Consider the following 19,854-nt stretch of genomic DNA (forward strand, 5'->3'; position numbering starts at 1 on the left):
AAAAGAATAAGCAGCAAAATCATCAAGTCCCTAAAATGCACAACTGCTTATTTTGCCTGAAGCAGCTACACATACTCATCAGTAATAATGACAAGGTCAGTAGAGCTGGGCAGTGAGAAGCAGAATGTCGTTTGTCAAAGATGCAGGTCTAATCAAGCAGAAAGTGAGATCAAGTATTAGTATTATCAGATCACTAAACCAACAGAATAAACAACCACCATAGGAGAGTCTAGCTGTAAATCTTGTTTGCTTACATGTTTGCATATACTATAGTACTCACTCTTCTTCTGTAGAGACTTTCAAAGCCCACCTGGATGCATTCCTGTGTGGACTACCCTAAGTGGTCCTGCTTTGGCAGGGGGTTGGACCCGACGATCTCCTGAGGTCCCTTCCAGCCTCTGATGTAGGTGATACTGTGATAATTAAGTTTTCTTCCAAAAAGGAGAAAAACTGTGACCCATATGTCAATAACCATGTCCAAGTTATGTTGTTGTTACAAAGTATTTAGTGCCTACTTCTACCTCTCTGACTGCAGGCAGGTTAGAATCCCTAGTGCAGTTCCTCCAATGAAAACAGACTTTGCTATCATTGCCCAGAACACAGAATCCATGTCAATCATAGGCTCATAGAATGGTTTTGGTTGGAAAAGACCTTAAGATCATCAAGTCCAACCATTCTCTAACACTACCACAGATGATGCTAAACCATGCACCACTTCTCTGCATCTCTGAAATACCTCCAGGGATGAGGATTCAACCACTTCCCTGGGCAGCCTGTTCCGGTCTTTAACAACCCGTTCAGGCAGGAATTCTCTTCTCCTACCCAATCTAAACCCCCCTTAAGAAACTTGAGGCCATTTCCTCTTGTCATATCACTTGTTACTACGGAGAAGGGACCAACACCCACTTCATTATAACCTCCTTTCAGGGAGCTGTAGAGAGAGACAGATGGTCTTCCCTCAGCCTCCTCTTCTCCAAACTAAGCAACCCCAGTTCCCTCAGCTGTTCCTCACCAGACCTGTTCTCCAGACCCTTCCCCGGCTTCATTGCCCTTCTGTGCACACACTCCAACACCTCAATAATGTTCTTGAAGTCAGGGTCTCAAAACTGAACCCAATGCTCAAAGCATGGTCTCAACAGTACCAGGTAAGGAGGATCACTTTCCTGGTCATGTTGATCATACTGTTCCTGAGTTTTTGTACTCTCCAGCCCACATTTTCAAGCCATATAGTTAAAAGGTCTACTGCAAATATCTCCATACACTAACCACCTCATCCCTCTCCTCTGCAGTGTCAAAACCAGGATAAAAATTTTGAGCTCTACTGGAAATGCAAAAGTTGGCTGATAGCAAGCCCATGAAGTAACACAGCACCTTCTGAGACATCTACATGGAGGAGCAGGAATTGATAATGGCACTTTAACATCCTTCAACTTACATCTGTATCAACTTAGAGAAGCAGAAAGACACTGACACAGATTACCTGAAATTTATTCCTCTTCTGCAGAGACAAATTAATTCTTATTATCCCTAGAACAGAAGTGGACACAGACTCTAAATCTTATCAACTTTTCTCCTCTAGTGAGAGTCAGGATCCAAAGATAATAATGGAACATTTATGACAAACTTAGGTGCTAGCATGGACAAAAATTGCTTTACAGAACAAGACAGCTAGGAGAAGCAAGCCTGGAGATCACTGTAAAAACAAGTCTTTGCTGGAACACGAAACACAGTATTCGTCATGGTTTCAAAATCAGAGCTGCCTGGTGGTCGTGGAGCTTAATCCTCTGTGGAAGCTTAATAGCAGGCTGCTGGCTGCAGAAGTTAATTTGAAACTAGCAGGACTCATTGCTGTCCCTGGCAAAGGTACCAGACTTACAATTGCCAGTCCACCAGAAATCTTTCTGCCTTTGTTTCAAACACCCCTCAGTACCCTGCAGATCAGCAGTCACACCACAGGAAAGAGTGGTCTACAGTCTTGGTAATAACAGGCATGAGTTTTGTCTGTGAGTCACAAGTAAATGCTCAAAGCAAATATGGATACTACAGCTTCAATTATAGCATCAAAAGGATTCATTTTGGTTTGGGTATCAGGAAAACTTCTTCATTAAAAGAGTTGTCAAGCACTGGAACAGGGTCCCCAGGTATTTAAAAGCCCTGAAGACATGGTGCTAAGGGATATGGTTTAGAATCCAACTTGGTAGTGTTGGGTCAATGGTTGGAATCATCTTAAAGGTCTTTTCTAGCCTAAATGACTCTGTGATTCTATAATTTCCAACTAATTACAGAGAACATGAATGCCACACCAATGGATACAAGTTTGTTATATTGGAAAACATAAGTAAGAACACAAAATTAATCACATGCAAAAGTAACACTGTATGATTTTTTTCTAATAGACTCAAGGGGAGTCATTAACTCTACATGTTACACCATTAAAGTGATTAAAATGTCCTCCTCCACTAGCTATGACATTCTTCTCCCCTGTAAATTATGCTGGTAGAACACTTTCACATCAGTTAAGACAATCTAGCTAGTAACCCTTTCTTGGTCTAGTGGCTTGAAGAAGCGATTGCATACTTGGAGCAGAGACACAGCTTTTCCTTTTGTTCAGCTGTGCCAAGTACCAGAGACATAATTTTCCTATGGCTGCAAACAACTTGCGACCCAAACCATTGAAGGAGTCTCTATTACAAAATACTTGTGCTGTTTACTCAAATGAGGGCAAACAATCTGAAACAGGGACTAGCAGAAACAAACCTAATGGCAGCTCCCACCTTGCACGTGGCACTTTGATTTGCTGCTGTGAAACAAGGCAGTGCTGCGAGTGAAGACAAGACCCTGCTCCTTTGCCCCAGATGTAAATGCATGCTCCTACAGCAGATTACTGAAACTTTTCAGAAACTGAAAACTTGCATTTATCTCCTGTTCTCTGTTGAAAAATGTACACAATTAGCCTCTACAGATATGTAACTCTCTTTACAAGTAAAGACCTTACCGATAAGCACATAGCTTGCTGCACTGCTCCGGCTCTCCTCTATCTCTTAAAAGCCTCAACTTGTAAAATCAGTTCAAGCACTCAGCTGCTTCACCAGTGAAACCATTTCCAATTCACTGCTTCCCATTCCACAACAGAAATGTAAACTGTGGAAGCACAGGTGATCTATAAATGAACTATCCACCTTAGGGTTACTCCAATCAACTAGAGACCAAATTACAGAATCACAGAATCACAGAAGTAACCAGGTTGGAAAAGACCTTTGAGATCATCCAGTCCAACCTATCACCCAACACCATCTAATCAACTGAACCATGGCACCAAGTGCCCCATCCAGTCTCCCTTTAAACACTTCCAGGGATGGTGACCCCACCACCTCCCTGGGCAGCACATTCCAGTGGCAAATTACTCTTCCTGTGAAGAATTTCTTCCTAACATCCAGCCTGAACTGCAAAATTGTTTTAGAATCATACAATTGTTAGGGTTGGAAGGGATCTCAAGGATCATCCAGCTCCAAACCCCCTGCCATGGGCAGGGACACCTCACACTAGATCAGGTTGCCCAGAGCCACATCCAGCCTGGCCTTAAAAACTCCCAGGCATGAGGCTTCTACCACTTGCCCGGGCAACCCGTGCCAGTGTCTCACCACCCTCATGGGGGAGAACTTCTTCCTAACATCCAACCTGAATCTACCCATTTCTATTTTTCTTTCCATTCCCCCTAATGCTATCATTACCTGACACCCTGAAAGTCCCTCACTCACCCCATTTCCCCCCTTTTTCCTCTCAAATCCCAGAGCACCTGGGGTCTACTGGAGTCTCCTCCCATCCCAGGTGTGGCCACTTGGCCCTCCCCACCCACTCCCCTTTTTAATCCCCTCCAGGAAAGGCAGCACCCCTAAGCTGAGCCCCTGGGGGCTGGAGGATCCTCCTCTCATCACTGGTGAGTGCCCCTGGTGCACACTGGGTGATGGTGACTACAAAGGCTGGGGGGCCTGGTGGCCCCCCGGCTGTTAGGGCAATGATTGATGACTATTCCAATACCTCCCACAGGTGCTGGCTTGACCTTGTCACTGGGGCTGAGCTCCTCTGTGTGGTATCTTGGCTGGTGAGGGCCTTGCCCCTGGCTCTGGGATGGGTACAGGAATGGTGGTGGTGGAGCAGGTTGTGTTGTGCTGATATTAAAACAAAGTATTCCCAGGGCCCACTTCTCTGAGTTCATAGGATCCTAGGATGTTATGGGTTGGAAGGCACCTCTGAAGATCATCCAGTCCAACCCCTCTGCCAGAGCAGGACAGCAGAATCTAGCACAGGTTGCACAGGAACACAGCCAGATGGCAACCTGGGCAACCTGTTCCAGTTTCACCACCCTCACAGTGAAGAATTTCTTCCTAACATCCAATCTAAATCTACCTTCCTCTAGTTTAGCACCATTGCCCCTTGTCCTGGTGCTACAAGCCATTGTAAATAGTCCCTCCTCAGCTTTCTTGCAGGCCCCCTTCGGGTGCTGGAAGGCTGCTGTAAGGTCTCCCTAGGGCCTTCTCTTCTCTAGGCTGAACAACCTGAACTCTCTCAGCCTTACTTCATAAGAGAGGTGCTTGTCCTCACTCTTAGGACTGTTTGTGCAGCAGCAAATGACACCTTCAAATAATAGGAAGAGGAGCTGGCTCATTGCACCTGGAGAAGATGCAGCAGCAATTCATGTGGAACAAACCATTTGGACAGATGAGTTTAACAGTCTGACTTCAATTCCTGGGAAACACATTTTTGACTTAGAAATGACACTGCTGGTGGTGGTCTCATCAGACAAGGTGACCTTTGGAAGTCAAGATTACTACCTTCTTGATAGCATTTGTTTTCTGAAAGCTAACTGTACTTGAATAACCTTTGAAGTCTGTTTGCACTATGATGCCCCAAAAGGGACTTCAGTCTCCATCAGACTTTGCTGTGAGCAGGACCTTCACCTTACCCACAGAGCTGTCTTTCAGCTTGTACATGTAAGTGTTCTCTACTGGAAGGTGAGAAGTTACTCATCTTTTTTTTGTGAGCTGGGTGAACAGAGGTGGTAAGTGCATTTGTAAATGCCATCTAGGAAGTACTGTCAGTGCAGGTAGGGACAACATCACTAAACAGTGGTTGGATGACTTACAGCATCAGAATAACAGAGAGGGTAGAAGACCATCATTAACATAGAGAGACATGTAACTCACGAGTGTGCTCAGTTCTGTACAGTGAGACTAAGAAAGATGTTAGTTTCAACCAGAAGAAATGCTGAGAGGAGCTCCTGGGACAATTATGGAGGTATTAATAGAATTACAGAATCATTTTTGTTGGAAAACACCTTTAAGATCATTGAGTCCAACCATCATCTAACCCTACTAAAGCTGATGCTAAACCATGCCCCTCAGCCACACACTGCTGCATCTCTGAAACACCTTCAGGGATGTGGATTCCACCACCTCCCTGGGGAGCTTGTTCCAGTGTCTGAAAAACCCTTCAGTCAAGAAGTTTCCTCTCCTATGCAACCTAATCCTCCCCTGGTTCAACTTAAGGCAATTTCTTCTTGTCCTATCACTTGTTACTATGGAGAAGAGACTGAAATCCACACTTGTGATGGGATGATCAGAGAAGAGTTATTTTTGCCATTGAAAAGAAAAACTGAGAAGTGTAACTGTCACTACTGCTTACCCATTTGAAGTAGCAAGGGAGAGGAAGCAAATATTGAGACGAGAAAAATGACTTAAAAAGCAGCATGATATCAAAACAATCTGTTGTAAACAATTTCATCTTTGATTAGAGAGGGGAGTGATTAGAATTCCTTTGATTAATCACCAAAGGCATGAAGTTCTAGAATAGCCTTTGAAAGCAGTCCCAATGTATGTGTTTACTACAATGGCCATGTAAGCTAACAAGCAATTAGATGGTAGAATAACAAAGCTCTGAAGATGCAGCTGGCCACCTATGGGATGAAGAGTTGGGATACTGGGGAGGCATTTAGCAGGACTTTTCCATCCACACAGAATTAAAGCAGATACAAATGAAGCATTTACCTCTGCAGCAGATAGGGTTGGAATACTATTGTTGTGTGGCTTTCTTTTCTGTTCTTCTTTCCTTCCCCTAATGAGTTTACCCAAGGTCATCTGAGAATTTTAACCTCACAAATTTCCTCCTAATAGGACTTAGAATTCGCTTTTGATTTCAGCTGCCACTGGTGTCTTCCTACAGTGTGTGTGACAGTACTTAAAACTTCCAGAGGCAATCCCTGATTTACACATCTAACTTCAGACTCCTTTGACTTCAGAATTCAGACACCAGCTCACAGGTAGTGGTCAGAAAATGAAGCCTACCCTAGTTCTGCACATGTGTGCTGTGGGAACTGGGGTGGTTTGGTCTGGAGGAACAGAGGCTGAGGGTAGACCTTCTGGCTCTTTACAACTCCCTGAAAGGAGGTTAAAGCCAGGTGGGTGTTGGTCTCTTGTCCCTGCTAACAAGTGATAGGACAAGAGGAAAAGTCCTCAAGTTGTACCAGGGGAGGTTTAGGATTAGAAGAAACTTCTTGACCAAAAGGGTTCTCAAAGAGGGGAACAGGCTCCCAAGGAAGGTGGTTGAATCCCCATACCTGGAGGTGTTTCAGAGGCAGAGATGTGGTGCTGAGAGACAAGGTTTAGCACCAGAATTAGACAATGGTTGGACTTGACCTTATCTTTCCTGCACTAAAGTAACAGAATCCAAGTGGCATCAGCTTTGCTCACCACTTACAACACCAGGTATGTCTTACCTTTTGTACAACACTGAGGCAAACCCACAAATAATACATATGAAGATAAAGCAATCAAAATCTGTTTCACAACCATTTACAATACACAAATGTCACCGGTTGAGGTGACAGCTAATGAAATTCTCAGTAACTTAAAAGTACCTTTTTTTCTATCTCCTGCATATTAATAATAAAGTTCACTATCTCACTTCAAACCAAACACTTAAACCCTGGGGTCATTCTCTACTGTGCTTTGGCAAGATCAGGAGTAGGCTGATACTCAGAATGTTTTTAGTTTCTCCTCACAGACAGTAGCTCTCAATTATCTTGAGGGAAGCTCTGCATTTAATATATATGTATTGAATGATGAAGATTTGTTACTTACAATTAGCTGTTTCAAGCCTACAAATGACTGCTCTACAGAGTTGGCATTTAAAACTTGTCTCTTCGCTGCAGCTTGCTCCCCCAAGAAGCGAAGCATTAAGTCTTTTACTGCGTCTCCCTTGGTGGTCATGGAACAAAATAAGAAGAAACAGAACATGACACTTCTGAACATTATTTTAGCAAAATGAAATGTTGAATTAAAGCTTAACAAGACAGTTCTTTCCCCAGGAGAAATGTTTATTTTCCAGTACTTTCAGTGTGCAATGAATATAAATGCATATATGTTTATGGCATTTTAATGAAAACTTCTGGATTTACTCAACATCACTTGCTGTCATTTTTTTCCCCACTGTTTGGCTCTGCTGGCATAGAAACACTCAGACTTACTTGCCTTTCTTATTATCATCCTTATAAAATACTCCTCAAAGAGCTTCCAAAACACAGTCAGTTTTACATGTTTTCATGAAGGGCATTATTGAAAGATGAAATCTACTGATAAAGAAAGATGCACATGAGCAGTTAGCTTGAAGTAGCCACAGACAAGAAAGCGTGAGGGATCATAAACCCAAACAAAGAGCAACCTCTCAACAAATACTCTGAATGTCAAAAGAATTAACTGCAGGAATCAGTCAGAAAAATGGAGTGTTCCAAGCTCAGTAATTTGAAGACTTGAGAGTAGTTGAGACAGAGATTTGAAAAAGATTTCTAGTTAGACAAGATTAATTCTATATTTTCCAACATAGAGCAGCTAAGAGGCCAAATGCACCTTCTATTTCCAGCTTTTCCAGCAATAAACTGAGTCATTTGAGGTACCTTCCAACCTGGCTGATTCTGGGAGTATGGAGAAGGCAAAGCATGGTTCTACAGGCTGAGATGGTTGGGACTGCTCAGCCTGGAGAAGGAACCAGGGAGGGGAAGTTGTAGCCAGGTGGGAGTTGATCTCTTCTCCCAGGCAACCACCACCAGAGGAAGAATACACAGTCTCAGGCTGTGCCAGGGGAGGTTTAGGCTGGAGGTGAGGAGAAAGTTCTTCCCAGAAAGAGTAATTGGCCATTGGAATGTGCTGCCCAGGGAGGGGGTGGAGTCCCCATCCCTGGAGGTGCTCAAGAGGGGATTGGACATGGCACTTGAAGCCATGGTTTAGTAGTCATGAAGTCTTGGGTGTCAGGTTGGACTTGATGATCTTTGAGGTCTCTTCCAACCTTATTGATTCTATGAATTCTGTATATGGCATCTCTGTGCCTTGGTTTTACCTTCTAATATTTGTTCAGCTATTGATTTCTCTGCCCTCCCATCTGCATCCTTGTGGTTCTTTCTACTAGGGATATTACGCACACAATCAAGAAATTCAAGCTTAACATCAAACAGCTATTGAAAAACTGTGGGCCACACTGGCAGATGTTGAAACCTTTTCTATTTACTGTCTGCACACTCTTTAGGTACCATGTCTGCTACTACAGAGTGTAAGAGAGGGTGTGATGGGAGGGGGTGTGTGTATCCCATTCTTGCTGGGATTCTGTAAGTTACTGCATACAAGAGAGTCCCCTAAGGTTTTATTAGTCATCCTGTGCCAAAACCAGGTAACATAAATGGCTTGTGTAAGAATTCTGTCAATCTTATGTTTTGATGTGCTTTTAATCTAGAACAGAACTGTAGGAAATAATCAGCAATATATTGGCAATATACTTCTATAGATATTTTTGGTTTTTTTTAAACAGAAAACAATTTATAACCCCTCTTCAGCCTGAGCAAAGATTTGACTTGATCTCCATCCTCTTGGTGCAAAGGACATGTTCACAGAAGGGAGAAGAGAAGCTCATATTGGGTGTTCCCTACCTAAAGCAGCCAGAGCTTTATGGTCCCACCTGTGGCAGGGCACATATTTGCCTGCTAGTTTTCATCACCCATTGGTAGGCATACAACCCCTGACACCTGTCTTGCTCATTTGTGGTTGTTTTGTCTTAATAAAAGTAACAAATTCTGTGGCTTAAAAACAATTCCATAGGCTGCAGGACAATAACCCAGAAAATCATACAATAATTATGGTAAGCAGAAGATGAAGAAATTTAGATTCTTATTGCTCTGGGAAGTGAAATGTCCTCTCCTTTTAGCTACCCTTGTAGGAGTGAGCCTCTTCTCTCTCTAATTCATTTACATTCCACTATACCTTTTCACATCTGTGGTAACCAGAATGGCAAGAAGTAATTAAGATGGAAAAAGCACAAAGTGACTATGCAAAGATCTAAGCATTCCAGGGGATGTTTGCAATAAACCCTTTAAAGGAACACAAAAACATTCCCTTAAACAACTGAGGTACCAAGCTGTCAGCACAGAGTGCAGGAAGCAAACCACAAAGCCTTTTGCCTAAAAGGAAAACAAAAGGAGAGCTGCATAAAATGAAGAACAGCTCATAACAAATAGAACTGATATTTGCACCTTCCCCACAGACAGTGATGGGAAATACAGTTGCATTTTCTGACTAGACTGCAACTACTGTTTCACTGCACAGATAATTTTACCTTTACTGCTGTCACTTATCCTATGAATAAACAAGATTTCCATCTTTGGGACAGAAGAGTCTGAAGGATTAAGGAAAGACAGTGCATGCAAAATGACCTAAATACAAAGGCATTTTCAATCCTTCCCAACAGTACTTTGGAGGAGGAAACACTACAAATGAATGCCATGAAACAAAGGAAATGTGAAGAAAAACCAGAATGCAAAGAGCACAAAAAGCAGCATTCCAACTTATTCCTGAGGGCAATATACAGATAATCTGAACCATATACACACAAGCAAAACCACCTTAAACAAGAATGTTTCTTGAATGATCGGCAAAGTGTAGCACACAGCTGAAATTAAGCATATTTAGTGGGTTTTGATGTAAGTTATCCACTTAATGCTCAAGACAACACACTTGTCATAAGAACAAACACTTTCTGAGTGAGCAAGGACAGACAAAAAGGACTGAGCTCTTCAAAACACCTCATACAAACTTTCAGTTGCTTGCTTTTCAATGCCCTTTCCAGCTAACGTGGCAGCTGCATTTAGCATTAGCAAACCACTCACACCAGCGCTTTAATGACCATTGCTGGAAGCAGACTGAACGCTGGAAACATGCCTCTCACAATGTTCCAGTTGACATGTCAAGTACTCTACAATTATGGTTCCAACAAAATATGCAATTTGTAGTACTAGAAGTGTGTGAAACAATGACATTGAAGTAGGGGATGTCAGGTCAGTCAAGGCCTGTGCTCAGACCGGTGAAAAGCAGTAACTGGAAGCAGAGGAAAGTTGTGTAAATATAAAGCACTCCACAACCTGTCCCTGCTGACATGCCTGTGTGGCAGCTTATAAATTATAATCAATGCAGGAAGCAGTAGGAATGCCCTTTAATTCCACTGATGATTTTACATCAGGTCTTAACTGTGGAAATCCATCACATGGGCACTGCCACAACATCTTCTTTTCAAGTCTATCCTAAATGGTAGATCTGCATATAAGCATGTGCCCAGATTCCAAGCAAATAAGCCTTTAATCCTTGACTGGAATCACTGCAAAAAAGGAGGCCTGAAATGAGGAAGCTCTCCCTCACTTCTGGGGTCTGCAGTAGAGATCATTCCTTCTGTCCACCCCATTAACCATCAGAGAGAAATGCTACACACCCAAATTACTCATCAAGGTTTAAGGGATTTTTGGGGGAAGAGGGCAAGGACTCTCACACTATTTTTGGAAGGAGAGGAAAAAGAGTAGCTTCCTATTACAGTATTTTCTTTCACACTGATTACTTGGCTCTGTGATGACAAACCATGTTTTAAGCTAAAGCTAACTCAAGCAGTAGCAGCAGCATGGCAGATGTCTAGAACTGGTACTGTCTATTGCTTGTGACAGCAAACCAAAAATTAGTCAGATAATTCCTCTTGTTTTGTATGTGAGTACTGAGTGATCATCTTTGTTCTATTACAATTAAGGATTAAAGTATCCAAATCCTCAACAACATCTCTCTAGACAATAAGTCTATTATCCAGAGGCATATAGATGAAAGAGCAAGATTATTTCAAGACAAAAAAGACTCCATGATGATAGCCTTCTCTGAATAACCAGGATAAAACTCCTCCACAAGAAATACTGAACAGAGCCAGCTGAAATTCCTCACATTCCAGAAAAAACACCTCTTTATTCCTTCTCACCAGCTAGGAACTCTGAGAGGAGAAAAGCAAGGAGTTTCTACTCCTATGTTTTTTCCTTCATGATCTCATCTGGAGTTTTTAATTTTGGGGTTATCCCTTCCCTGTAGCTTGCTCTGGAACTCAGTCTGGGTCCAAGTGATGCAGTTTATTGACTGTAGTGTGAACAGCAGTGAGAAATGCTACTTCCCTCTTGGTTGCAACAGTGAATTCCACAAGCAAACAAAGCTGTCTGCTCTCAACCTTTACAGTACAGCACAGCAAGCTTGCATGCATTCCAAATGTGAGCATGTTCTTATCAACTAGAAGGACCAGAAACAAATGGATTCTATAGAAACTGGCAGCATTGGTTTTCAAACTGCCCAAGAAATCTCGTTATTAATAAATCAGATCTGGTTGCATCCCCTTCATGTATGAGTAGGGAATGAGATGAAATTGTCTACTGAGGACTGATATAATCCACACAAGGTGGTCATCAGCAACAACAGGAAGCACTATGGTATGCACATTACTGGACAGCTCTTATGTTGTATTTGTACAACAGAACCATACACTAAGATACAATAACAGACTCTTACCTGGAGGTTATCAAATTTTAATCCAGGCATGGTGAGATTCTCTTTATCAATGAACACAGTGCTGTATTGTTGTGTGGCAACTGAAATAAGCACATTTCTGGTTTCCTCACTGGGAAGCCAAGCATCATTCCTTCTGTCTAGTTCACTCATGTTTAAGGCTGTGGCAAACGGGTCATCGCTCCCGGCAAAAACAGCTTGGATCTGTGAGAAGGGCTTTGGGGACTGAGCTGCCTCTAGGCATGACGGAGGAGCACCCCCCTCAGGTCTCCCATTTTGCACGGAAAAAGTTGGTTTAGATGAAGAACAGGAACTGTCTCCACCATTAGAAAGAGAGGACACTTTTTCTGGAAGGGAAGAGCTTGCATTGGGATTACTAACAGAAATAAAATTGGATGTGGTAAACGAATCAAAAAAATCAGCAGCTAAAGTGTTGGTATTAACGGTGTCGCCGAAGAACTTGCTTAGGCTCGGACTTGGTTGAACCACCTGGGGATGAGACTTCACTGGAGTCTCAATTATACTACCAAAACTGGGAGATTTTACCATCTGAGGCTCAAAGCCATCAGGCAGGAACAGCTGTGGCTGGGTACTAGCATTGCTTCCTTGGCTGAAGATGGTACATACAGGAATAGGCTCAGCCTCGGAAGACGGCTTGCTAGCATTGGGTGCTGATATCTGCCCCTCAGGCTTACTTTCCTCCTTATGATTTGGTTTTGTTTCAACAGGAATATTGCTTCCCAACTTTGGTTCGTCCTTCAATGCCTCCTGAACTGATTCTTCCTTTAGAGATGCCTGATCATCTGTTCCAATCTCAGAAATATCTCTGGGTGTTTCTTCCTGTTCAGTTTCACTTTCATTACTTAAAAACTCTTCTTTATCCACTTCTGCCTGTGTTTTTTGGTTATCTTTAGCTTCCATTTGCTCTACAATCTCCTGTAGACAGCCGAGTTCACCTGTGTCATCTTCACTGTTGTTTGGAGAATCTGAAATGATGACACTCTCCATCATTTGTTCATTCAGTTTATCTACAAAATTATTTGACTCCTCTGACACAGTTTCATTCCCTTCAGATTCAAATTCATCTCCACCAAGATCAATGGTTTCCTCATGAAAGAGAATGTCTTCCTGAGTTTTCTGCTGAGCTATGTCTCCACTGTCATCCTCATCTGAGGTGCTCTTTGCCTCTTTCACATGACTTTCATTGTTCTCCATGGTAGCTGAAGAGGGAAAAGTCCCTATGAAAACAAGTATTAAATGTTATTACTCAGGTATTGTTCCTATGTGGCTTTGAACTAAGTCTCAAACAAACACTGAAATTCTTGCTTTAAAAACAGTCTCCTGACATCTTATATTTAATACCTACCCACGGAATTAAGTAAATCTGAAGGTGGTTTCCTCTCTGTCCTTTTCGCATGTAGGAAACACATTGTGATTGAAGAGCAAATACCTCCCCACTGAACACAGACAAAACAGTACCCACTCTTCTGCCCCCATGTAAAGAAAGGGCGAGCTCACGGCTGCCAGCAGCGCAGGATGCTGAGCCCGGGGCTGGGCTGAAGCAGGCGGTGATGGGAGCAGCTCGCGGGCTCCCATCCGCCCCACGGCGCCAGCCTCGGCCCCACGGGCATGGACGTGGCTTCCCCTAAAGCCGTAACCCAACCAGGTCAATCGGGCGCCCCAAGGCAGCCTCAGCACCCGCGCAGACACCCCTTAGCCAGCACAACTATCTCACAAGCCACTCTTCCCTCACCTCAGCGACCCGGCAATGACAGCACCGCTCCACCATCAGCCCCAGAGCCGCTTCCCTACCGCGCCTGCGCCCTGGGCCCGGCCGAGGGGCATTGCGCATGCGCGCACGCACCTCCCGGAAGCGGCGGGCGACGGGCAGCGGCGAGGGTCAAAAAGGCTGCGGGCAGCAGGGTGTGTGGTGCTGTGAGGTCGAGATGGAGGATGATGCGCCCGTGATTTACGGGCTGGAGTTTCAGGTGGGTGCGGGAGTGGGTTGGGAGGCGTCGCTTCTGCCCGTGGGAAGGTAGTGGCTTCGAGGCTGGGTGTGTGCAGCGGGGTAGCAGAGTGCTGGCGTGGGCTGTGTTGGGCTGGTTTGAGAGAGTCTCATCACCTTCCTGAGCCGGTACCAGGGGCTCCAGTGGCTTTTGGTACTTCTCGCACCTGCCTGTCATTTTGCGGGGTTTAAAGGTGGCTGAGCAGGGCATAAGTTGTTCCCTACGAGTGGTTCTGTTTGCAGGGCAGGTGTGCCGGTGTGGGTGCATGGGCTGAGGTTGTTTCCCTCATGGTCATGCCCAGCCTGGCTGGTGCGGCCGGGCCTGCCTCTGGCAGCAGCCTCTGGCAGCAGCCTCTGCTCCACCTTTAGCAAGTCTGTGCCTCTGGAGTGGTAGGAAAACACCGGCAATCTCCAGAAGATTCTTACAGCTGTTTCTTTCTTTTGAGCAATTAGTTTTTTTAAATGTGGGGTTTTTTTGTGTGTGTGTGAAGGTAGGCCAGGTCCACGTGCCACTTAAGCACCCCCAGGCATGGTGACTCCACCACTGCTCTGGGCAGATCACTGCTATGTTTGATAATCCTTTCAGAGAAGAAGTATTTCCTCATATGCAGCCAGTTGTTCCAGGAGGATGCTGTGGGGAACAGTGTCAAAGGCTTTATTAAAGGCCAAGCAAACAACATTCATGGCCTTGCCTTCAGGCACTGTGTGGGTCATCCTGCTGTAGAAGGTGGTCAGGTTTGTTAAGCAGGACCTGCCCTTCATCACCCCATGCTGGCTGGCCTGATCATTTGGTTGCTCTGCACATCCTAGATAATGGCACTCAGTTTGGCCTACGTTCCTGGCAGTGGGGTCAGACTGACAGGTCTGTAGTATCCTGGGTCCTCCTTCTGGCCCTTCTTTTAGATGGGTGTCATGTTTGCCAATCTCCATTCAGCTGGGATTCTATAACTTCTATTGGCAGTGATGTTCTCTTCCCTGGGAGAGCTTTTGTGGTCTTGTGGCGTAAAAGAATGGACTAAACAGAACTGAGATGATAATTTTGATACCGCTTTAGAGGTGTCTTTGGAGGATTCATCTTAAAATTGAGTTGGTCTAAGAAATTGTGCAATAATGCCTTGGTGAAATTCCTGCTTCTTGCCTCAGTCCTATTTCTTTTCTCAGGCTATTTTGCTTTGTGAGTGCCAGTCTCTTATTTCAGTTATTTTCCTATCTGCTTCTCTTATCAGGACCCTTCCTGAAGGCAGCATTTCAATTTGGAGGACCTCTCATGGCACTTCAATCTAGCATGTTAGGCTTAAACTTTTACTGGGAAGAGAATAAATAAGATGCAAAACTCTCTTAATACCCCCCCAAACATGTTCATAATGCATAAAGTGTAGGAAGTGCAAACTACTTATTTTAGGACCCACAATTAGCAGGATCTTGCTAATCTTGGGTATGATAAAGACTGTTGATGGGAACTTGAAGGACTATTGAAACACGATTGTTACTGTCACGGCTCAGGAGAAAGGAATGGGATTTCTAGGTGTGATTGTACTGTGCAAGGCTTTGTTTGAGGGTTGCCTCTGTTGCTGTGTTTACAGAATCTGTCAGCCTTTGGAATAGGGTCAGTGCACTAAATGCATCAGTGGTGGGAATTCTGGTAAAAGACTTGGAGAAAGCAGCTGTCTGAGAGCGCTGAAGGTCACCTGGGCATGTGTGCTGCCAGCCTTTTTGCTGATAGTCACCACAGCTGACGATAAAGGATCTCCTGCTGTGGTGGGAGAAGCAGGGCTGTCCTGCCTCAGTAAAATCAGTCTTCCTACTGGAAAATTGAAATCGTGCCAGAAGGCAAAAATAATATTCTTGACACTAGCAGTCTGGGGCTTCTCTGGGGAGGTGAGGAACTTGCATTTTTACCTCCAGACTTGAGGCATCAGCAAGGCCAGGCCTTCCCCACCCCCTGTGAGCAGCACTATGCTCTTTCTGGTTTTCAGCATAAACAGATGGTCAACTAACTTTGAATTCAGAGTTGGGGACTGGAAGACAAATGCCATGTCCTTTATATTTTGCATTGCAAGTTTGCTACTTGCAAGTACAGACTGACTGCAGAAGTTATTTCAGCTGTATGAAGTGTAATACACTGACCCAAACGTTTGAATACTTGTGTGTTCTCTTGTTTGCCGATTCCAAGCAAGCACAATGCATCAGCAAGACAAAACAGGTGTGGCAGTACAGATCCCTTTCTCTTTGACCTGTATTTGGGGCATTCACAGGCAATGACAAAAGTAACTTTGTGTAGTTGAAAAAAAAAACCAACGTGAAGAAGGGAAGGAAAACGTAACAGCAAAGTGTAGAGATTCAGTGGCAGTCTTGTCTGCGGGGTTAGTTCTGCTCTCTGTGGTGCTAGAACGTGGTTTGTGCAGAATTTGTGGTTCTGCCTCTAAAAGCATTGCAGCTCCAATCTCTTGAGATTATAGACTCATGGAATGATAGGCACTGGAATGGACCTCTGGAGATCAGTTAGTCTAAGCCACAAACTAGAGCAGGTTGCACAGGATGGTGTCCTCTCCTTTCTACCTCAGCCTTAACTTTGCTCCAGATTGATTTTGTCACTTTGAAAGACTCTGTGTGGCTAAGAGTGTCTAGCCCCATGATACACTGACTACTGGTCAGGACTGCCTTTGGAGCATGATGATGGAATTTCCTGTGTCTCTGCAGCAGTTCCACATCTGTTGTCACCCAGCAGAATGTGTTGCCCCTGGAACTGTAGGGATGGATTGATAATTGTGGTATTCCTTTTGGTTTTCTGTTCCGTGTTTGTCTGCAACCCCTAATTTGATGGAATAAACCAGGTCTGGGGATGCCACACACTGCTGTACAGAATAAATACACAGATTTTTGAAAGCCTCCGAGGAGGAGGAGCTTGTTCAGGCAGGGAGAAGTCTTCAGTGTTTGCTTTCCAAAGCGTTTCTGCTTTGACAGAAAATTCACACTGAACAATATTATTTGGGTCTCTATTGCATGGGGAAGTGGTAGACATTCCTCACGGTTTACTTACGATTTGTAGCAGTCTTTGTAGTCTTAATTTACTTCTCATTTACTGAAAATTAGCCACCATCTCCACCAGTGACTGGTGCAAGCTAGCAGTTGTAGGTTAGTTCAAACTATACTTAATGTCTCTGATGGTCCTTAACTGTCTTGATGCTTCTTCCAAGACTGTGGTTGGGGCAAGTTGCAGGAGCAAGGCACTCTGATATTCTCATTAACAACAGCAACTAAATGATGACAAAATGTTGTTAGATAATCTAACACCAGTTTCTGCTGTTACTCAGACAATTATTTTCTCTAGTGCTTGGAATGGGGGAAAAAAAGGAATTTGTTTTTTAACTTTCTTCAAAACTTGAGGGTTAATGGTGAGAAAATGTTGGTTTTCTGCTGGTATCTTCAGCCTCTGTGGTTAGAAAACTGTGAAGATTCTCTTCTGTGTTGTAGCTGATGTGTTTAGGAATTGACTGTTCTATAGTGTTTTCAGTTGAAAAAGGAGAATTGGTTTGGAAGAGCTGCTATAGTATTGGATATCATCACTGTTCTGTTGAAGGCTGGGTGATGTATTTAGCACCTGTAGGCTCCTTATAACTGTGAAGACTAAAATGCACCTCATAGCTATGAGAAACTACAACAAAGAGAGAGGCATTAACCAAACTAGACAGAAGGGGCAGGACAGTCTGTAGATTGTAAGAACTGAATGCTTCAGATGATATCTAATACACAATATTCAGCAATGTTGCTGCAATTCATGGGTTGTATCAACTGGAGTTTTCTCATGGTTTCTTCTTCCCTAGGCACGGGCTTTGACGCCTCAGACAGCAGAAACGGATGCAATAAGATTTTTGGTTGGAACACAGTCTCTCAGATATGATAATCAGGTAATTTCTCTGTCAAATCACTTGTAATTTTTGTGAGGTGCAAAGTATAAACAAAGCCTTTAAGCCTTGATTGCATCTGATTGGACTCCTGCTACCTGCACAGTTCCATTTCTGTGAAGCTTCATAAACTAGATTTTTTGGGTTTTGGTAATTGTCAGTCAGCTCTGTACTTTCTGATCATAAATTTATCAACTTAAACTAAAATTTGTGGCTTCCTTGGCTCAGTTTGCACAGTTGTTTTAATTGTGCTGTGTTCTTCAGATATTTGATTATAATGTGGTGATGATTTTTTTTTCTGCTGTGATTTCTATGTGAGGTTTTTTTCACTTGGTTCAACTACCTAAATCCTGATACAAAATAGTAGCTGGAGAATTAGTCCCACTTCATTCATATCCAGCAGATCTTCAGTAATTGTTTTGATTTCATTGAATTGATTTGGTGTATTTTAGAAATATTTACACATGTTGTCTTGAGTAGGCTCTTTATTCCCCATGAATAACGTTGATAACAGAAATGACTTCCTAGGGCATTAACAAATGTTTGGGGGTTATTGACCTTTAGCTGTGCCTCAGGCCAGCAGCTCTTCTCAGCTAGTTGCTAATCCCCAAGAATTGCCCTAGGCCTCAAGTCATTACTCCTTAATTCAGCACTAGGTTCTCTAGTTTATCTTTAGCTCCTTGACCTAGCTGAAGAGCTGGCTTGCAACCTTTAGTGCTTGACCAAGCACTGCACAGAGAGGTTTCTTACTTCAGTGCCATTAAGTGCAGAATATTTCTTCCCTTCTGGTCCTGGACAGATGTAGTGCAAATGAAAGAACAGGAGCTGTACAGCTGGCATGGTAACTTGTGCCTCATTGAGGTTTATTACTGTATGAAGCAATTCAGCCATTTGTAGGAGGTCTGATGAAAATGTTTTCCTGTTAACACTGTTATTTCAAAGCAGAGAAGAATATTTAGAAGGTTTTGTATTCTGCCAGTGTTGTAGATGCTAATGCTGTGTAGCACTTGGTGTTTTGTCCTTATGTTAGAAATTAGGTAGTGTCCCAGTTCCTGAGATGAATGGCCTCTTGATTCCTGGGTAGGTTTCTCTCTTAAGGGCAACACATGAAGGCTGAAAACACACCTTGCTAATCAACTGTAGAGATGCTAGTGCAAGCCTGGGATGACAGAATGAAAGACAATAGAGGTGATGCCCAGCGATGCAGTTGTAGGAGGAACTGCTGATGGCAGTGTTTGGCCAAGGGAAAAAAAGAAAGTGATGTGTAAGTTCATTTTTTTTCCTGTAATACTCTGTAGGTAAGATTTTTGCAATGATTCAGTAGTTACTTCAGTGGACTTAATTCAGTGATCATGACAGCATGGCTTTTTGTTTTCCCCCTCCTCATCGTTCATTCTTTGCTCATCCTCGTTTTTAATGAGGATACAGTTCTCTCAATATTGAATCTCTGAGAATGTTACTGTTGAGCTTAGCAGAATTATTCCCATGAGTAAAGTTAGTTGTGTATGTTGTGCCAGATTAGAATCTTTCTCAAGTTCTTCTATTTCTGAGGCAGTGACAGAAAAGCAGCTGAAAATGAGGAGGAAAAATGAGGGTGTAATGTGGAACTACTTAAAACCCACCACAAACAGAAATCGGGAACGCCCGAAGCAAACCTACTGTATGTCTTCAAACAATCTTATCTATATGTTTGAACATCATTTGTTTTGCTCATCTTTAAATGTAATGCCATATTTTTCTGAATAGTATAAAAAGTGTTAGATTTATATATTGGTACAGATCTGTGGTTTGATTATTGAACTCTCAAAAAGATTTTTGCTGGATTTATGTAACATGGTCACAACAGCCCCATGAGCACTCTAGGCGTGGAGCAGAGTGGTTAGAAAGCTGCCCAGTAGAGAAGCACCTGGGGGTGCTGATCAACAGCCAGCTGAATGTGAGCTAGAGTGTGCCTTGGTGGTCAAGAAGGCCAACAGTATCCTGGTCTGGATCAGGAATAGTGTGACCAGCAGGAACAGGGAACTGATCATTCCTTTGTACTCAGCGC

The 19,854-nt window shown here is 43.4% G+C and overlaps 2 protein-coding genes across 4 annotated transcripts in view; one reads left to right on the forward strand and one right to left on the reverse strand.

Moving 5' to 3' along the window:
- The window catches only part of TRAPPC12 (trafficking protein particle complex subunit 12), a 44,717-nt gene extending 30,983 nt beyond the window's left edge, over window positions 1-13,734 (reverse strand). The window contains exons 1-3 of the mRNA XM_068153363.1: window positions 13,651-13,734; window positions 11,901-13,135; window positions 7,137-7,253 (exon numbers count right to left, since the gene is read on the reverse strand). Of these exons, the coding sequence (XP_068009464.1) occupies window positions 7,137-7,253; window positions 11,901-13,112 (1,329 nt within the window). The 5' untranslated portion in view covers window positions 13,113-13,135; window positions 13,651-13,734. The remainder of the gene's footprint in view (window positions 1-7,136; window positions 7,254-11,900; window positions 13,136-13,650) is intronic.
- A 36-nt stretch (window positions 13,735-13,770) lies between these two features.
- Window positions 13,771-19,854, forward strand: part of EIPR1 (EARP complex and GARP complex interacting protein 1) — a 53,940-nt gene continuing 47,856 nt past the window's right edge. For all 3 annotated transcript variants that reach the window (XM_068153368.1, XM_068153369.1, XM_068153370.1), the window contains exons 1-2: window positions 13,771-13,885; window positions 17,727-17,810. In XM_068153368.1, the coding sequence (XP_068009469.1) occupies window positions 13,844-13,885; window positions 17,727-17,810 (126 nt within the window). In that variant the 5' untranslated portion in view covers window positions 13,771-13,843. The remainder of the gene's footprint in view (window positions 13,886-17,726; window positions 17,811-19,854) is intronic.

The sequence above is a fragment of the Melanerpes formicivorus genome, unplaced genomic scaffold, assembly GCF_026170545.1.
Source record: "Melanerpes formicivorus ecotype bairdi unplaced genomic scaffold, bMelFor1.0.p_v2 SCAF_25, whole genome shotgun sequence".
Classification (NCBI taxonomy): Eukaryota; Metazoa; Chordata; class Aves; order Piciformes; family Picidae; genus Melanerpes; species Melanerpes formicivorus.